Source organism: Rousettus aegyptiacus, unplaced genomic scaffold (genome assembly GCF_014176215.1).
Source record: "Rousettus aegyptiacus isolate mRouAeg1 unplaced genomic scaffold, mRouAeg1.p scaffold_m13_p_2, whole genome shotgun sequence".
NCBI lineage: Eukaryota > Metazoa > Chordata > Mammalia > Chiroptera > Pteropodidae > Rousettus > Rousettus aegyptiacus.
The window spans coordinates 75,833,368-75,852,896 of NW_023416295.1; the positions used below are offsets into that span (position 1 = coordinate 75,833,368).

General features: G+C 34.1%; 2 protein-coding genes and 1 pseudogene across 7 annotated transcripts in view; 2 read left to right on the forward strand and 1 right to left on the reverse strand.

Moving 5' to 3' along the window:
- The window catches only part of TMEM163 (transmembrane protein 163), a 342,830-nt gene that overhangs the window by 3,324 nt on the left and 319,977 nt on the right, over positions 1-19,529 (forward strand). For 3 of the 6 annotated variants that reach the window (XM_036237866.1, XM_016164021.2, XM_036237867.1), the window contains exons 1-2: positions 3,649-3,760; positions 8,716-8,750. Coding sequence is in view for 1 of the 6 variants with exons in the window: in XM_036237865.1 (XP_036093758.1) it covers positions 3,621-3,631; positions 3,718-3,760; positions 4,956-5,002; positions 8,716-8,750 (136 nt within the window). In the remaining 5 variants the exon portion in view is untranslated. The other 3 variants (XM_036237865.1, XM_016164023.2, XM_016164022.2) reach the window with 3 other exon arrangements.
- ACMSD (aminocarboxymuconate semialdehyde decarboxylase) overlaps positions 4,610-19,529 on the reverse strand; it is a 34,716-nt gene continuing 19,796 nt past the window's right edge. Inside the window, exons 6-7 of the mRNA XM_036237868.1 lie at positions 6,980-7,063; positions 4,610-4,672 (exon numbers count right to left, since the gene is read on the reverse strand). Of these exons, the coding sequence (XP_036093761.1) occupies positions 4,610-4,672; positions 6,980-7,063 (147 nt within the window). The remainder of the gene's footprint in view (positions 4,673-6,979; positions 7,064-19,529) is intronic.
- On the forward strand, positions 4,970-18,131 carry LOC107520338 (annotated as a pseudogene).

Below are 19,529 nucleotides of genomic sequence, written 5' to 3' on the forward strand. Positions count from 1 at the left end.
GGAATCCGATGGTGCTGGGACTTTTTTCCAGGGGTATATATTGGAGAAGTGTTTGTATTTGGTAACAAAGGAGAGAAAAGGCTAGAAAAGTAATTTTTTGCGGGGAGATATTTTGAGATTCTTGGTGTAAGCAGTACTATTTTAGTGTCAGAGGGTGTTTTCAAAATTCAACTCTAGTATGTTATCTGCTACTTAAAAACTTCATTACTTTTAGATAGACAAAATTCCTCAACTGACCTATGACCCCACATGATTTTGCCAATTTATACCAAGAATGGCTTGCTTTCTTACCTTTAGCCTCAGTGGTCTCATTTCTTTCTGTGTTCTCTCCTGCCACAAGACTTTCGTTTATGCTATTCTCTTTGTGTTGAATACTCTTCCCTCTCCTTGCCTCTTCTACTTTTAGCTCTTATTTGTTTTTTCGAATCCTAGCTTAAGCAACGCTTTTTTTTCGAGAAGTCTCTCTTCAACTCTGACAGGCCAAATCCCTTATTATAAGCTGTCTAAACATAGCTCGTATCTTTATAACAATTTTATATTGATATAAATATAGTTGCTTATTTGATACCTGTCTCCCTAACTATATTATAAGCACCATTGAAGGTAGAGAGCATGTTTGCTTTTATGTTATCCCAGCCCCTCATATGGTTCTTGGTGCATAACAGGCGCTTAATACACATTGTTGAAAGCATGTGAATGAGTGAATGAAGGTATAGTTTCTGTTCTCAGGGAAATCCCAGGCTAGTGTGAAGATTGTAATTGCAATTCAAAATCAGAGTTGTGCTCTATTAGATATTGATCAATGAAACCCCCAAACCTAGAGACCACCATTTTAGGTCCTGAGGAATTTTGAGAGAGAGAGAGAATAATATGATCAGATTTATACTTTGGAAAATTTCCCCTGGCAACGGGCTGGAAGATGGGTTGTACCAACTAAGTCCAGAGTCGGGGGTATAAAAAAGAGATTATTTTAGTAGTCCTGGTAAGAGATGAGGATCTGAATTTTGTTAGAAGCCATAGGGAAGAAAAACTGTATAAGAAATTAAAGGTTTAACAGTGGTAGAATCTATTGGATTTATGACAGGTTTTATATGGGTAAAGGAGAGGATTTAGGTGGCTGGGTGATGCTGTTAATCAGAGTTAGTAGTATAGGAAGTGGAACTAACTTTTGGAATAAAGGGATTTAGTTACATTTGGGGCTTATGATTCTGTAAAGGACCATAGTATTATAGCTTTGATTTTTTTTTTTTTATGCCTAAAGCCATTAGGACTTCTTGAAACATTGTGTTCCCTTGACTTCAGAATACCATATTTTTATGGTTTTCCTCCTTTTTCACAGGCTACTATTCAATGCCCAATGCTGGCTCCTAACCATTTGACCTCAGAGTATTGCCACATCCCATGAATTATTTCTGGATTCTTTTGGTTCTCTCCTATACTTTTTCTCCAGGTGATTTTATCGTCTCATTTCTTTAAATACTTTATATATACTGATGGCCTCTCCCCAGCCTCTCTCTTGAACTCTCCAGACTGGTATACCCAACTGCTTACTGGACATCACTACTTAAATGTCCAAGAGGCATCTGAAATACAAGAAATCCAACAACGGAACTGTTGTTTATCCCATAGTCTTTTTCATCATAGTAAATGGTAGTACATCTACCCAGTTGCTCAAGTAAAAAAACTGAGAATCCAAGCATCTATGTCAAAAGTATGGATGAGTTTAATACCATTAACTACATCTCAGAGGTTAAATGTCCTCAAGATTATGTGCACAGAAAAATTATAGTTTCATTGATCTTTTCTATTGTCTTTTTAGTCTCTCTTTTACTTATTTCCACTCTGATCTTTGTAATTTCCTTCTTTCTACTAACTTTGGGTTTCGTTCTTCTTCTAGTTTCCTGAGGTGTAAAGTTAGGTTATTTATTTCACATGTTTCTTATTTGTTAATATAGACATTTATCACTATGAATTTCCCTCTTAGAACTGCTTTTGCTGCATCTCAAGTTTTGGTATATTGTACTTCCTTTTTTATTTGTCTCAAAGTAATTTTAGATTTCTCTTTTGATTTCTTCTTTGAACCACTGGTTGTTCAATAGCATGTTGTTAATCACCATACATTTGTGAATTTCCTGATTTTCTTCTGTAATTAATTTCTAGTTTCATACCATTGTGTTGGAAAAGGTTCTTAACATGATTTAAATCTTATTAAATTTATTAAGACTTGTTTTGTGTCTGAACATATTATCTTTCCTGGAGAATATTCTATGTACACTTGAGAAGAATGTGTATTCTGTAAACACATTGCTTTTGGATGGAATGTTCAGTATATATCTGGTAATCCAACTGGTGTAATGCATTGTTTAAGGCCAGTGTTTCCTTATTGACTTTAGGCAGGAAAAAGTTTGGGGCAGAGTTTGTGGCCAAGGGGAAAGAGGTAGGAGATGAAGTTAGAAAGTTGGCCAGATAAGTAGGCTATGGTCAAGAATTTAGATTTTTATATTCAGTTTCATAAGAAGCCATTGTAGTTTTTAAAATAGGTCTGCGATATGCCCTGACTTATTTTTTTAAAAAAACCACATTAGCAGTTCTATAGAGAATTACCTAAGAGAGTCAAGAATGGTAGTAGGAAGATTAGGCAAGAAATGATGGTGACTTGAGCACGATTGATAGGATGGGGATGTGAGATGTGGTAGGTAGAACCGACAGCACTTGATAGAATGAATTTAAGAAAGAGGGAGGAAGGGAAAGAAATAAATCCAGGTTATCTGCATGTGTGTATGTGCATGTGGGTGCATGTGTGTGCTCTATAGTTTGTTCCATCAATCTCCTAAATTTGGACAATACATATAATTTCCAATATTTTACAATTACAAATAATGCCGCAATAAAATTATGTTATTTCCCACATCATACATAAAGACAGCTCCATCATCAATTGAATCAAAGATTTAACCATAAGAAAATTAAACTATGCAGGCACTAGAAGAAAAGATGAGTAAATTCTTCCTCAATCTGGATATAGAAAAAGGCTTTCTAACTATGACTTTCCTATCATTCAAGTCTTAGGTCAAAATTCTTTTCAAAGAGGTTTTCTCTGTCCCCAGTATTTAAGGTTTTATTTCCTACCCTTCCCCTAGCCACTCTATACATTTCTGTTTCTAATTTTTTCATAGCGTGTTTTAATATAAGAAAATTTTCCTTCTTTACTCCATCTCTTCTTTCTATTCCTCTTCTCTTTTTCCTCCCTACCTCCTTTATTTATTTTTCTTACCCTCCAGATTGTAGGCTTCATTAGAGAAGGAATTTTATTCTTTTTATTTACTCCTTTATCTCCGGTACCTGAAACAGTAAGTCCTACAGCTCTGGCACATTACATAAACATCCTGTGAATATGTTACTGTTTTGTTTAACTTCGTTTTCCTTTTTAAGCAGATTTGAATAATAAGCAGAGTTTTGGGTGGATAAAGTTCTAGAAAGCCACAGGAGGAGCAAGAAAAAAAGTAATGAACTAAAGTGAAAATAACGAGATGGGCATAATTTGGCAAAAATTATATTAGCACAAATTGTATACTAATACTTTTGATTTTCCAGGCTAATGGAAGGGAAAAGAAGTAATAATGAATCTAAGGCAAGAGGGTGATTTTGAAAAATTATATTTGATATTGAAATTCAGCCAGATGTACATGAATCACATATGTTCATCACCACTCCTAGGACCAAGTTCACTTTCAGCAGCCCAGGTGGGACCATTAATGAAGTGAGTATAACAGGCTACCTTGATATTGCTTTGCTGCATCTCCATAGCGTTCTTTACACATTCTACTCAGTATATTAAATTAAAAGAGCTTCTGATAAAAAGCAAATTATAGACTAGAACTTTTCTCCAGAATAGATAAGTTCTCATTCAGTCTGAAACCTATGTTCGTATAGTTTTGCCTTTCTATGTATTTACCATCTCCAACTCTAAACAAGCCTTATTTATCCTTCTAGACTCAGCCCAAGTTCCACCTTTTGGAGACCTGTTTAACAGTTTGAGTCCAGATGAATTTTTCTTACTGAAACTCGGTGACACTCATATTGTATTGCTTAGTAATTATTGCATGAACAGGTGTCTTGCATCCTTAATTGGATTATACATTCCTAGAGGTTATGGAATTTGTACATCATTTATTTTGTGGAATCTAAAGTATTCCCAGCCCAGTTTTGGACTAGTGAAAGGTGTTTAAAGTAAATAAAAACAGGTTCTTTGGGCCCTATTCACATATACTTGCTCAAAGTGGAGAACCTACTTGAGCCCTCTAGGATAATGAATCTGGTTTTGGTCTTTCTCCATATAAAGCATTAGTGACATCTTGAATTTTATTCCTGCCATTAATTTTTAAAGTGCTAAGAAAATCATTTTTGATTTGTACATGAAATAATATACTGCTTTTCAGAGTGAAAGCATATGTGAGTCATTTTTGTTTTGAATAATTTAAGATACTCAGGAATATTCTATTTCTGGATAAAATAGTGCAAAATAGGATTTTAGTAATGCAAGTGGGATACATGTTTAAAAACAAAAATAAAACATTTTCTTGAAAGATAGCCTTTGTAGTGAATTCAGTCATTCAAATTGTTTTCTCTCAAGACCCAAAAATGCTAGGGCATTTTCAGCTTTGAGTTTGTCCTGAAAAAGAAAAGAAATGGTTTTATTTTTAAAGCATTATTTAGTGGTTTTTAAGTACTTTATTGAGTGTCTTTATCAGATTTTAAAAGAAATCAATTTCCCAGTGTGAGAGAAAAAATATAAACAGGTTAAACAATAAATCTTTTACCAAAATCCTCCTGACCCATTTTTTTGCCCCACTATTTGAAATCTAAGTTTGAAACTCGGCAATAGGAGGAAAGGAGGAGAATTATCAAGGGATAGAGCCCCAGTGGAAAATGCCCATCTTTGGAAATCTCTGCAGGACTCTCCAGTGGATTTTAAGGACTATTTGGAGGCAAAACAGAAAAGGTACGTTTTAGGACTGTGGGACAAGAGAGCTGGGAACAGTGCCCAGAAGTCATCTAGCCACCTCCCAGCTTCTAGGCATATTTTTTTCCTTTCACATGGGTCCAAATAAAAAGTAAGCTCTTTTGGAGCAAGAAAGGTAACATAGATGAAGAGTCTAAGGATATTGTATAAATATGTACATTTATCAATTTTGCATGAGAGAAGGAATGCCAAAATGTCACTTTCTCCTCAGTTTAAGACTAGATCAATTCCACAGAAAGCAGTTTTGTATTTGAGGGGTAATTTTGTGATACCCTAATTGATATATGTCCAGCTTGCAGAGGGCAGGCATGTAGTTGAGGGTGGAAGGAAACATGTACAGGACTGTATAATATCTATACCGTTAACATATATCTATATATCATAATCACTTCAGGAGTTTTACACATCCTTGAAGAATGGGTGGTTTGAGGCAGGGACTTTTTACTCTGGGCTTTTTTCTCATCCATACCTGGGCCATCTTTAGAGGAAGATTTCGGAAGTGACTTGCTGTTCTGAGAGACTATTTCCTTTACTTTTAAAAATACGTTGGTGCCAAATACCCTTTGAAGGAGAAACTCTTTGGTGTGTCGGTTGGAAACCTGATCCTGAAGTCAAGAGATTTGGGGTTGAGTCCAACAGTTGCGTTACCTTTGGCACATCACTGAACTTACAAAGTCTTGTTTTCCTACTCTGTATCTATGTTGTGGAAGGCATCTGTCTACCTCCAAGTGTTGTGCTTGTCAAGTAGATTTATTTCATTAAAAAATTTTGTTTGTGTGCAATTTACCTTCATGCGGCTGAAAATTTGAAAGTTGTAAAATGGATACTGTCTTTCCAGAGTTATCAGTTTCTTGTCTGTTCTTCCAGAGATATTTTAAGCATATATCAGCAAATACTTATATTTAGGTATGTAGATTTTTTTTCACAAATGGGTAGTATACTACACACAAATAGAAGTATACTTATACACATTGTTTGGCACCTTGCTTTTTTAACTCACTATACAAAAATACAAAAATCGATCTTTTGTATTTTTTTATGGCTGTATAGTTTCCATTATGTGGATGTATTATGTAACTATTCCCTTGTATTTTGTTTTCAGTTTTTTATTATAAACGATGTTACAGTGAGTAACCTTGTACAAAATGTCATTTTGAATTTATGAGTGTAAAATTTTTATGCAAGATATTTTAAAACTTGCAAGTGACAAGCACATAAAAGGCATAAAATAATTATTATCCCATTGAACTCTTAGGATACTTGGGGTATCTGGTTTCAGTTTAATTTTGATTCTTGTTACAGCTTCCTACTTTAATAAGTAAATATTTAACAATTCAAGACTTTTAGTGCCTTAAGGTGGTTAAGTGCCAAAGGGAACACATCCTATATAAAGCAGTCAGAGGTTTCCAAGTTAATAACTTGCAACTAGTAAACATCAGAAGGGACTCTTCTTGGCAATCTGTTGATGTGCTTCAAGCTTGCTGAGAAGATATGATGGGCTATATCCTTAAATGATTAAAACAGAGAATTGGAGTGCAAGAGAACTTTTGGATTATAGTTTAGAAGAAAGCAAGAATTATGCAAAAGGATTATGACTAAGACTTTTGTTAGATTTGTTAAGAGTTTATATATTCACGTTTTTATTTTTGGCCATCCTTGGCACCTGGTAGTGACTGGTGATAAAGTTCTCAGGAAGAACTTGTTTTGTTGAGAGATGGGGGTGGGATGGGAAAATGAGCAAAGGAAAGGGAATCTGAAGACAGTGCATCGCATTTTAACTTATCCTGGTTCAGAAGACTACAGGGTAGAATAGGCAGTGGCAGCATGATGGCACACTTACCCATCCTAAAAGTCAAATGTCAAAAGAAAAAAATCCAGTTACATGAGGGTTCTGGTTTCTTGGGTCCTTGTTAATCAAGACTTTAGTTTCAATATTCAAATTACTAGAATCATTACAAATTCTTCTATGGATTCTATCAATTTTCCAGGTTCCAGCTCACCTAGTGGAAGGGGGTAGTCCATTCCCAAAATGACTTTATCCTGAAGAAAAAACATATTTTTATCCATAATTTTGTAGAACATCAAAGAACCTCCTGTAAACTTCATTGTATTTCATTATTAAAAGCACTTCTATGATAAAATATCAAATTTCTTCCTGATTAATAGAAACAAACATCTAAAATGTTAATGGTGTTAATGGATTCAGAACTTATTTTGACATTTTCTCCGGCAGGTGTCGCTATTAGGTCTCTTAAAATTGAAAATAAACCCCCACTCTCCCTTTTTTTGTTTTCAATAACTGAAGTAAAGGATACTCAAATATAAGAAGTAGGCATGTATTTAATAAAACATGCTATTGTCATCAGATGAAATTAAGGATTCCGAATTTATTAAAATGGTACATTGCAATCAATCCCACAATTTTTGGAAGCATACAAAAGTTGAAAAGGAAAAAATGAAAAAATTGGATAAAAAGGAAAAAAAACAAGCAAAATACCAACCCCCAAACAATTCCTATCTCTATAAACTGCGTAGTTCAGTGTCTGTTCTTTGTATGATGTAACTTCAGATATCCACTTGATACTTTGTACATTAAAGCACACAGCCTTGTCCATCTACAAATATGTCAAGCAGTATGTCAGGCAATGTGCTGAACCTAGATCACCTTGGCCAACGAAAGGGTAATGGTCCCTGTTCCCAGGGAACTCATAATCTAGTATGAAAGAGCTACATTAAATCAATAAAGGTGGCCTATCAAAATAAAATGAGAAAAGTATATTTTCAGCTAGAATTTTACTTCTAGATACATGTACCACTTATATGCAGTAATGGAAATATATGCAAGGAAATTAATTGCAATGTTATTTGTAGCAGCAGAATACTTGCAAATTAAATTACTTCATGTCCAAAAATAAAAAGGAATGAGGGATACTTATGCTGAAATAGAACAATCACCAAATTATATTGTGAAGTGGAATGGTCTTGAAGTTACATTGTAAAGAGGGAAAAAAAGTCTAGGACAATGTATCTGCTATACTCATATTTCTGTCTTTAACATTCATGTTGTAGCCTGAATCAGTATAGATGCACAAATACATGTTTGTATGTATACAGTCCACTTTAGGAACGTTACTGAAGAAACAAGTAACAGTTGCCTCCAGGAAAGAAGAGTAGGATTTGGGGGTGCAGGAGATCCACCTTCTTTTTTTGATATCTGATTCACATACCATTAAATTCACCTTTTAAAAGTATACAATACAGTATGTTCATGAATTTGTGTCACTATCATCCTTCCCACTATCTAATTCCAGAACTTTATCATCTCCAAAGTAAATCCCATACCAATTAGCAGGCACTCTCCATTACCTCCTCCCTCCAGCTCTGTGGAAAACACTAATTTACCCTCCCTATCTATGCAGTTGCCTATTTAGACATTTCGTGTAAGTGAAATCAGGTAATGTGTTGCCTTCTTTCACTTAGTATAATGATTTCAAGGTTTATTCGTGTTGTAGCCTGAATCAGTTCTTTTTAGGCTGAATAATATTCCTTAGTATAGATATACCACATTTTGTTTGTCCTCTTATCAGGTAATGGACATTTGGGTTGTTTCCATTTTTTAGTTATTATGTTAATGCTGCTCTGAATATTTGTGTGCAAGCTTTTATGTGAACATATGTTTTCATTTCTCCTAGGTATATATCTAAGAGTGGAATTGCGGCATCATATGGTAAGTCCATGTTTGACATTGGTTTGTGTTTTTCTAATGACTGCGTTGAACAGATGTGCTCATTGGCCATTTGAATGTTTTTGGAAAAATATCTATTCAGACCTCCTGTTTCTATTCAAGCCCATTTGTTTTCTTTTTATTGTTTAGTTGTAAGAGTTTATATTTTCTTAAAACTAAAGACTTACAGGGTATGTGATTTACAAATACTTTCTTCATTTAGTGGTTTGTTTCTTCACTTTATTAATTGTGTTTTTTGAAGCACAAAATTTTTTTAATTCCGATGAAGTTAATTTATCTATTTTTTCCTTTGGTTGCTTGTGCTTTTGGTGTCACATTTAAAAAATTATTGCCAAATCCAAGGTCACTAAAATTTACAACTATTTTTTTTCCCTAAGAGTTTGTATTTTAGCTCTTCCAGCTAGGTCTTTGACCCACATTGAGTTTATTTTTATGTATGGTGTAAAGAAGGAGTCCAACTATTTTTGCATGTATATATCCAGTTGTCCCAGTACAGTACAGAAAGACTATTCTTTCCTCATTGAATTGTATTGACAATCAGTTGATCTTTTTCAATTCAAAATCAATTGATCTTTATGTCTGTTCTTATGCCAGTATCACAGTTTGGATTACTGTATCTCTGTATAAAGTTTAAAAATTGGGAATTTCGAGTCCTCCAACTTCGTTTTTCTTTTTTAAGGTTGTTTTGGCTATTTTGAGTCCCTTGCACTTTCATATGAATTTTAAGATTAGCTTGCCAATTCCTGCAAAAAAAAAATTAAAAAGGCACCTAGGTTTCTGATAAGGATTACGCTGAATCTGTGAATCGATGTGAGGAGTGTTGTCGTTTAGCAATATTGTTTTCCAGTCGATGGGATATCTTTTCATTTAGTTAGGTCTTCTTTCATTTATTTTTTCAACAATGTTTTGTAGTTTAGTATCCAAGTCTTGTACTTCTGTAGTTGAATTTATTCCTCAGTATTTTGTTCTTTTTGATGCTATTGTAAATGAAATTGTTTCCTCAAATTCATTTATGAATTATTCATTGCTAGTATATATAAATAGTTAATTTTATCTATTTATATTTATATATAAATAATTTATATTTATAAAATTTATATTTTATTTTGTATCCTACAACCTTGCTGAATCTGTTTATTAGCCTCGATAGTTTATTTGTGGATTCCTTAGAATTTTCTGTATTCAAGGTCATGACATCTGCAAATAATTTTGCTTTTTCCTTTCTAATCTGTATGCCTTTTATTTATATTTCTTGCCTAATCACCCTGGCTAAACCTTCCAGTACGATGTTGAATAGAAGTGGCGAGGACAGAATCTTTCAGTCTTTTGCCATTAAGCAGGATACCATTATTCTGAGTACTTCCTTATTCTCATGCACAAGAAGTTGTTCTAGCTCATTTTGTACTTTCTTTGTCCTGAAATTAGCCTTTACTCCAAGCAGCCCAGCTTCTTCAAAATGGAAAATGGGATCTAGAAATCAAGATTTGGGCACTAGATGTGATAATTATTGCTGATGTGAAACTATATGTGTGTGTATATACACATAGACACATCTATAGTTCTGTATTTATCTCTATATGTAACTACCTTCTCCAATAGCGAGACAGCTGCATTTTATTAAATTTATTTACTCATTTTGCTCAAGCCTAGCATGCACAGGAAGTATTTTTAGAATTGCTAACACATACTGCTGCAAAAAACAAAATTACTAGCTAGAATTCAATATTAATGCAATAATTACATAGAGTAAATGTAAAATTCTTAAGTGTTTAACTTGATAAGTATTGACAAATGAATACGTGTGTGTTACTCACACCCCTATCAAGGTATAGAACATTTCCATCATCCCAGAAAATTTTCTTTTTCTTTGATTTAGAATTATTTCCAGTTTTTGTCTGTTTTGAGTAAAGCATCTATGACCTTTCTTTTTGTGAATATATCTTTTCACTTCTCTTGGGTAAATACCTAGGAGTAAAACTTCTGGGTCATAGGGTAGGAGTATCTTCTACTAACAATATATGAAAGTTGTAGTTGCTCCACCACTTTCCCAACAGAGTTTTTAATCTTTTTGTTTTTAGCCACTTTAGTGATAGGTAGTGGTTTCTTATTGTTGTTTAAATTGCTTTTCTCTGTTGACTAATGATGAGGACCATCTTTGTTTTTTTATTTTTACCATTTGAAAAAACATATTTCCATTTAGTTTTTTCTTTTTTTTAAGTTTTGTTGAGATATAATTAACATAACATTGTATTAGTTTTAGGTGTATAACATAATGATTTTTGATATATACAGTAGTCCCCCCTTACCTTTTCTGCTGGGAGTATATTCCAGGACCCCCATTGGGTGCCTGAAACTGCAAATAGAACCAAACTGTATTATACTATGTTTTTTTTCCCCCATATATATCACATTATCTATCTATCTATCTATCTATCTATCTATCTATGATAGATATATCATATATATTAAAGTTTAACTTACAAATTATATACAGTAAGATATTAACAATAATAACTAATAATAAAATAGAACAATAAAACAATGTACTGTAAAGATTATGTGAATGTAGTCTCTTTCTCTTTGTCTCATTCAGAATATCTTATACTGTATGTACAGCATGGATACACTGGACATAGGGATGATTTACTTCCCAGGTGGGATAGAGAAGGATGGTGCAAAATTTCATCATGTTACTCAGAACTGGGTGCAATTTAAAACTTATGAATTACTTATTTCTGGAATTTTTCATTTAATATTTTCAGACCATGGTTGACCATGGGCAACTGAAACTGGAAATCGAAAATGAGGATAAGGGGAAACTACTATGCATATATTGTGAAATGATCCCCATAGTAAGTTTAGTTGAAATACATCACCTTACATAGTTACAGATTTTCTTCTTGTGATGAGAACTATTAAGATGTACTCTTAACAACTTTCAAATATACAATATAGTATTGTTAACTATAGTCATCATGCTGTATATTACACCCCAGAACTTATTTATCTTATAACTGGAAGTTTGTTCCTTTTGACCACCTTCACTCATTTCCCTTTGCATCTTTAAACAGGTTTATTGGCTAGTTGTATATTTTTTGGAAAGTGACTATTTAAGTCTTTTGTCCATTTTTAAATTGGGTTGTTTGTTTTTTTACTCTTGAATTGTAGTAGTTATTTGGGTATAAGTTGTTCATCATGTATATGTTTTTATGAATGTTTTCTACCATTCTGTGGCTTGCTTATTCATTTATAATTAAATTTTCTTACGATGAGCTAAAGTATTTAATTTGATGCACTTTAATTTGTCAACTTTTTAAAATGTTTATTGCTTTCTATATCTTGCTCTAGAAATTTTTGCTGGCTTCCAGGTTGAGAAGATATTCCCTTATATTTTCTTCTTGAAGCTTTATAGTTTCAGCTTCATGTTTAGGTTTATAATCCTTCTCAAATTAACTTTTTTTTTGTACGTCAGAATGAACGACTTTATTGAAAAACATCAAATCTATGGAAACCCATGAGTCTACAGAAAAAGAAAATTTGTATCTGATATCATTTAAGACGGCTCTTAAATCTACTTGCTACTTACTTTGAAAACTGGTATTTAAAAGTAAAGAATTAAGCCTTCGTCCTATCTTCCCAAAACTGATGATTCTGAGGAATTTTAAATATTGCATATGACATTATTTTAGCTAAGTAGGTAAATCTTATTTTTGAGATGTATTCTATAGGGAGGGCCTGCTGTCCTGCTCCTCTACCTTGGGGCTCCCTGTGTCTGGATGAAGCATGGGTCTTTCCCTTGCTGCAGCTGAGAGATCAGAGCAGGTTTGGAAGTGGGTGATGTTAAGAAAGCCACAACCCCATAGTTCTCCAGCATCCTATCCCTGTACACAGCCCTCAGAACAGGCACTGGGCTGCCCCATTCCTTCTCAGTACAGTACACAGTCATGCCTCAAAAGTTACTGATTTCTGGGGCCTGGTTTTAAGGACGCTGCTGTTATCATCTGACTTCTTTTATTCCCTTCTTGAGAAAAGGTGAAAGTCTCAGGAATGTGGGATCTGGGTGGCCTTCCATTCTAGTGAACAGAGGTTTTGGGCACCGCTTGCTGGTCCTTACAAACCAAACCCTCATGCATTAAAAACAACCTCTAATTAAATTTCTTGTATAATGTGAAGTAGAGTCAAGGTTCATTATTTAAACCCCAAATGGATATCTACTAGTTTCAGCATGAAAAGGCCTTCTTAGCCCAATTTATTGCTTTTGCACCTTCGTCGAAATTAATTGACCATATAAGAGTGAGTCTATTTCTGAACTTTCCAGTCTATTCCATCATCCTATTTGTCAATATGCTGATACCACATTGTGTTGATTGCTATAGTTTTATAGCAGCTCTTGATGTCCAATAGTGCAAGTCGCCAACTCATTTTTCTTTTTCAACATTATTTTGGCTCCCTGGTCCTCTGCATATCTCTATAAATGTTAGACTAAGCTTACACTATGTTGACTCGATAGATTAATTTGGAGAGAATTGACATCTTAACAATATAGAGTTTTTTGATCCATAAGCATGGATATGTCTGGGCCTGGATCTTATGAGTCACTAAGCCCTTTGCTTCTACCTCTGTATCATTTCTTGCTTCCATCACTTGCTGTCCACTTTTCCAGTTCCTTTCTTAACTTGAGCTCTTATCTCTTAGCTCAGCCAAGTGTGACCTCTGTACTTCTGAAACACCCTAAGTATGCTTTGATTCATAGCACTTCTTACATCGCTATGGGGTCATTTCTTATTATAATGGTATTATCTAACATTTGTTAATTGTTTATTATGTACAGGATGCTGTTATAAGCCATTTGCATTCCTTAACTCATTTAATCTTTACAGACTTACTATAAGATGGGTTCTATTATTATTTCCATTCAACAGATGAAGAAACAGATGATAACTAACTAGCCTAGAGTTGCACAGCTAGTATGTAGTGGAAGTAGGCTGTGTCTTCATCTCATCCACTCAGCAAAGAACTGGGACAGAAACGATGTCTCTCAAGCTCTGAGCCAAAGGCCTGGTATACAAGGGATGTTTATTGAATTAAATTGGGCTGCTACTATTGTTTTCTAATTGATTTCCATAGTTTCATCCATTTCTACCAATAACTAACACTGAAGAGAATGCTATTTTAAAAATACAAATCTGATCATGCTGCATCTCTGCTTAAAATCCTTCAATAATTTCTCATTGTCCAGAAGGTAAAGCCTAAATTCCTTAGCATAGCATTAATTGCCCCCAGTAAATGTGAGAAAGTTGTCCTAAACCTGAGCTAGGGGAGAACTTTGTGATCTGATGTGACTAGCTGCTTTTCCTGTGGAATAATTAGCATTTTTGATAAAATACTTGAGCAATATTTTATAGACTTTAATGAGCTTAAGAATCCTTCTTAGGAAACCCATTCAGTTAACTATTAGTTTTGAAACTAGTCTAAGAACTTTAACCAATAATGTAAGAGACAACTACTGCTACTACATCCTATTCTTCTCTTCTTTCCCCCTTTTCTCCTCTACCTCCTTCTTCTTTCCAGTCTAACAATAACCATTTTCCCCTATAAAGTGTTTCTGCCAAGACAGAAATTTGACTTTGACTTTTCAGAAAGCCTCTTCTTTTGAAACAAATTGGAAATAAAACTCTTGACATATGTTTATAATCAATCTGAGAGTTGCTGTAAATGTATGTGTTGAAGGAATGAATGCTTGAATGTATGAAAGAGGGAAGTCTGATTGTTAGTAGGCCTTAAATATTAAATATATTTTAAATACTCTAAATTCAAACTGTTTTGGGGATAAGTGACATTTTGATTTCTACAAAAAAAATTCCTAGGTTTTATGAATACATTTACATGAAATAGTATGGGAAAATGTATGATAAAGTTTAGAGGAAGGACATGATAGACTAACAACTATTTCTGGACTCCTGTATTCATTACTGTATAAAACCAAGCAACTATACCTGTCGATAGAGGCTCTAAAGACACAAAGTTATGTACTCACATCTGTGCGAACAGCTGATCTCTTTCTGAACTGCCTGCTTGGTATTCACTGGAGGTTCATTTGTCTGCATCTCTACTCCTCTTGCTAATTTTTTACAATTCCAAAAGACAACATAATTTTTAAAAGTCCCATGCTTACTTTACATTTGTAAATTACATTAAAATGAAATTGAAATCTAGAAATTAATTTTTCTTGTCTGTAATTATTCCATTCCCAATATTATGGCCTTCTAGTACATAAACACATTTTCAGAGGGGGAAGGATCTGTTCTGTTTTAATGTGGAGAAAGCAAATGACTTTAAATAAAAAGTGAAAATGACTCCCCATCAATTCATCCTTCCTGGTTAAGGTCCTTTCCTGCTCTCCTTCCTAACTTGATTTTGGATGCCTGTTGCAGAACACTAAACTCATGATTTGACAGTATTTAATTAGTATTTGTAGCTATTTTTCACAACTCCCCTCTACAGGAGAGTATTATCCTCTTGCAATAATCTGGTTTGTAAATCTGTGCACTTTTTATTGATACCTCTGGTAAAATTTTGCCTATTTTTAACTTGTTAGTAATTTCATAAGGGAGAGGAGTGTAGGCATAAAAGAACTGGGAATGAAGTTCTTATTAATTGCTTTTCTTTTTCAGAGGGATGTACAGGGGAAAGGCAGGGAGAACAGATGCCTCAAGAGTCATATGGTCCTGTAGGATGAAGGTCACATACTCCATTGGTTAATACCAGTTTCTTCTTGATTTATGCTTAATAAATACTTCTTAAGTTAAAAATACTTTTTTGCAGTGCTATTTTTATGATCTATTATCTCTTAACTGCAAACTAATTATGTTTTCAATGGATTACATGCAGAATCCTGGTTAAAGAGTCATAGGATGTGGTCTTGGATGACAGTTGCCTATTTCCTACTGATTCAAGCTACCTTGGGTACCTGAGACTCTTGGTGACATCTCAGGTTTCAAGTAACATACCTGATCTTGGCCCCCAAAAGCTGGAACTTTCTCTAGTCTTCTTGTCTGTGATCTAGAAATCTGTTCCCTTGGGATTGACCATGATAACAAAGCCATTTTTACAAAGTGCAAATGTAACACTTGACAACGGCAACATTTTAGTAGGATATTTGTAAAGACTTTATTAAATTTAAAGGAGTAATTCTAACAGTCGGTATGTTGGGTACTGTGGCTGCCTCTTCTGAGATTCTGAAATTATACTTCCCAGACAGACACTAGCTTTCTTTATTAGGCAGTAAAGAAGTGGATAATCCTGATTGATTTCTCAACACCAACACTGTCCCGACATATCTTTCCCTTTCCAAAGCCAGCAGCACACATTCCCTATGAGGCCAAAGATTTACTGAGCTGATAATAATAGTGATTAATATTCCTGCCAGGAAAGGAAAATAAACCGCTCACCTGCTGGGATGTATCAACTCTTTCAGATTTTCAGGGGATGCTTTGAACACTGCAAGATGTGGCTTACTAAGTAACTTCAAATACTGGAAAAGAATTCATTTGTCTTCTGGAAAATCAACAATTAGCTATCTTATCATTAGCATATTCCATTAGTAGCATTTGTGGTAAATACAACATAACTCTGTTATAACATAGCTTACTAAAAAAATTCTAGTATACCAATGATTCAGTTTGTTTCGAGACATGATTTCCTACAGAAAGAACCTGACTTAACTCAATCAGAGCAAAATAAGATTAGCCTTATAGCCACAAGATCTTCACACAATTCAATTAAACAAACATTAACTTAACACCTACTATCTGTAAAGTACTGGAAGATATAAATTACTGATATTTGTATAGTCCTTTGACATAGCTCCTCACATCAACTCTGCCTGGTTATCATCTTCATTTTCCAATTGAGGAAACAGGCAGAGAGGGTAAGTGACTTGATATTGAAGGTCACCCAGCTAACGAGTGGTAGAGCCAGGACTTGAACTCTCTCTCATTTATCACCGCTCTTGAGGAGGCAGTAATCTTCCCAGGAAGCTTATAGGCACCAAAAAGGGATCCACTCTATTGAAGACAGCAGTGCACAGGAAAACATCATTTAACCAGAATACAGATTGGACAGGTTGCTACTAAGAAAAGTATTAAAATATATTTAAATTCCAAGTCAGGTGGAAATATTTTTAATAGATTTGGTATGCTCCACTGCTTACAATAACCCTAGAAATCATAAAATCTTTCTTTGGTGACGAAAGACTTTTTATTGCTTCCAGATCATCCTAAACTTTTAGAACCCCTGAATAGAGCAGTCTGAATGTTAAAGAAGGCATGGAAAAGGGATGAAGAAGCTTTGGCCTTTGGGCCTGACTAGTTTCCAGCTTAGGTTCATCTTCTAACTCATCTAACAGATCAAATTCCCAACACAAGATCACATATATGCCTATTATAAAAATTTGAGGCATAAAGTGCCTAAAATGACATTGTTAATTCTGAAAGTGAACTTTTTCTTTTACAGTGAGATATACTTTGTATTTTGCAGAACAGGAATTTCTGGTTTCTCTTTAAAAATAAAGAAAAGGACATATGAATAGATATTTTGGTTAGAGTCGTTGAAAAACTAATTTGCAGAGAAAAGACTTCACTTTTTTAAAAGTTTGAGGTGAAATTCACATACATAAAATTAACCATTTTAAAGTGTACACTTTGGGGGTTGTAAATTATGAAGCGTTTTGCCTTTGCTTGTTTGAATGTAACCGTTGCTTCCGCTGCCCGTGCCTGACTGTGCCACTGCATCTGCCTATAAATTACTAGCTGGCTTTAAAGATATCTTGGGAAGTTGCAACATTTGGCTTTATGTCCCGAGTTGCCTTACAAGCAGAGAAGATGAATCATTACACAGAATGGTTCGAAGTGTACAACAAGGTCCTGGATAACTCTTACCTCTCATGACTGTGGTGGACTGACCAAGAGAGATGTGAAACTGGCCAAGTTTATTGAAAAAGCAGCTACTTCTGTGTGATTTCTTCCTAAATGCATGTAAAATCTTATATACATCTTAGGTGCAATGTATTTTGAAAGCGATGAACACATTAAGGTGTAAATTTAGTTCACCTTTATACCACATTTTGTAAAATCAGTGCTCAAATACAAAATGATTTAAATTTGAAAAAAAAAATGAAGTGTACACTTTGGTGCAGCCATCACCTCTATCTAGTTCCTGGTTCTAAAACATTTCACACCCCCAAAGAAGATCCTGTGCACATTAAGCAGTCACTCCCCATTCCCTCTTCTCCTGCATGTTCCCTTCAGCCTGCCCCCAGCCCCTGGCAACCACTCTTCTGCTTTCTGTCTCTGTGGATTTACCTGTACTGGATATTTCATATAAATAGAATCATATAATATGTGACCTGTGTGTCTGACTTAGCATGTTTTCAAGGTCCATTCATTCATAGCATCTATCAGTATTTCATTTCTTTTCATGGCTGAATATGATATCCCTTTGTACAGATATACCACATTTTGCTTATTCATTCATCTGTTGATGGACATTTGGATTGTTTCTACCTTTTAGCTATCACAAATAATGCTGTTACAAACATGTGTACATAAGCATTTGTTTGAATACTTGTTTCCAATTCTTTTGGTTATAAACCCAAGAATGACATTATTGGGACATATGCTAATTCTCTGGTTAACTTTTTAAAGACCCACCAAACTGTTTTCTACAGTGGTTGCACTGTGGAAATTTTATATTTCAACCAGCAATGTACAAGAATTCCAGTTTTTTCACATCCTTGTCAACCTTTTTTTTTAAAAATTATTATTATAGTCATCCTAGTGGGAATGAATTGGTATCTCATTGTAGTTTAGATTTGCATTTCTCTAATGACCAGTAATGTTGAGCATCTTTTCAGGTGCTTATTGACCATTTATATATCTTACTTGGGAGAAAAGTTTATTCGGATCCTTGGAGTAATTTAATTGGGTTATATGTCTTTATTATTGAATTGTAATAATTTTTATGTATTTGGATACAAGTTCCTTATTAGGTACATGACTCTTTAGTGAATTTTCCATTAAAGTTATTATACTTTACAGCTCCAGAATTTCTATTTGGTTCCTTTTTTATAATTTCTTTATATTTATTGATAGTCTCTTTTTGTTCAATAATTGTTCTCCTGGTTTTCTTTAGTTCTTAGTTATGATTTTCTCTATCTCTGAACTGTTGATTTAAAGTTTTTTTCTGGTAAATCCAATGTTTCTCCAGTGACAATTTCTTTTGATATTTTTTTCATGTGAATGGGCCATACTTTCTTGTTTCTTTGCATGCCTTTTAATTTTTTGTTGAAAACTAGACATTTTGAATACCACACTGTAATGTAGTAACTTTGGTAACCAGATGTTTCCTTCTCCTCAGTGTTTTTTGTTGTTCCTTGCTATGCTTTGTGGTTGTTTATTTAGTAACTTTTCTAAACTATTTTTTAAAAGACTTATTCTTTGTCATATGTGGCCTCTGAAGTCTCTGTTTCTCAAACATGTGATCAGCTCATGTTTTGATAAAGATTTCCTTAAATGCCTAAAGCAAAAAGAGAACAAAAAGAAAAAAAAGAGGGAAAAAACAGAAAAAAGGAAAGGAAAGGAAAAAATACTCTCTTAGTCTTTGTAGATTGGTTCTGTGTTGATAATTTCTTTAGCACTTAGCCAGGCCATATACAACTATGCCTTAGTGTTCACTTCCTGCTGATCTCTAGTGATCCACTAG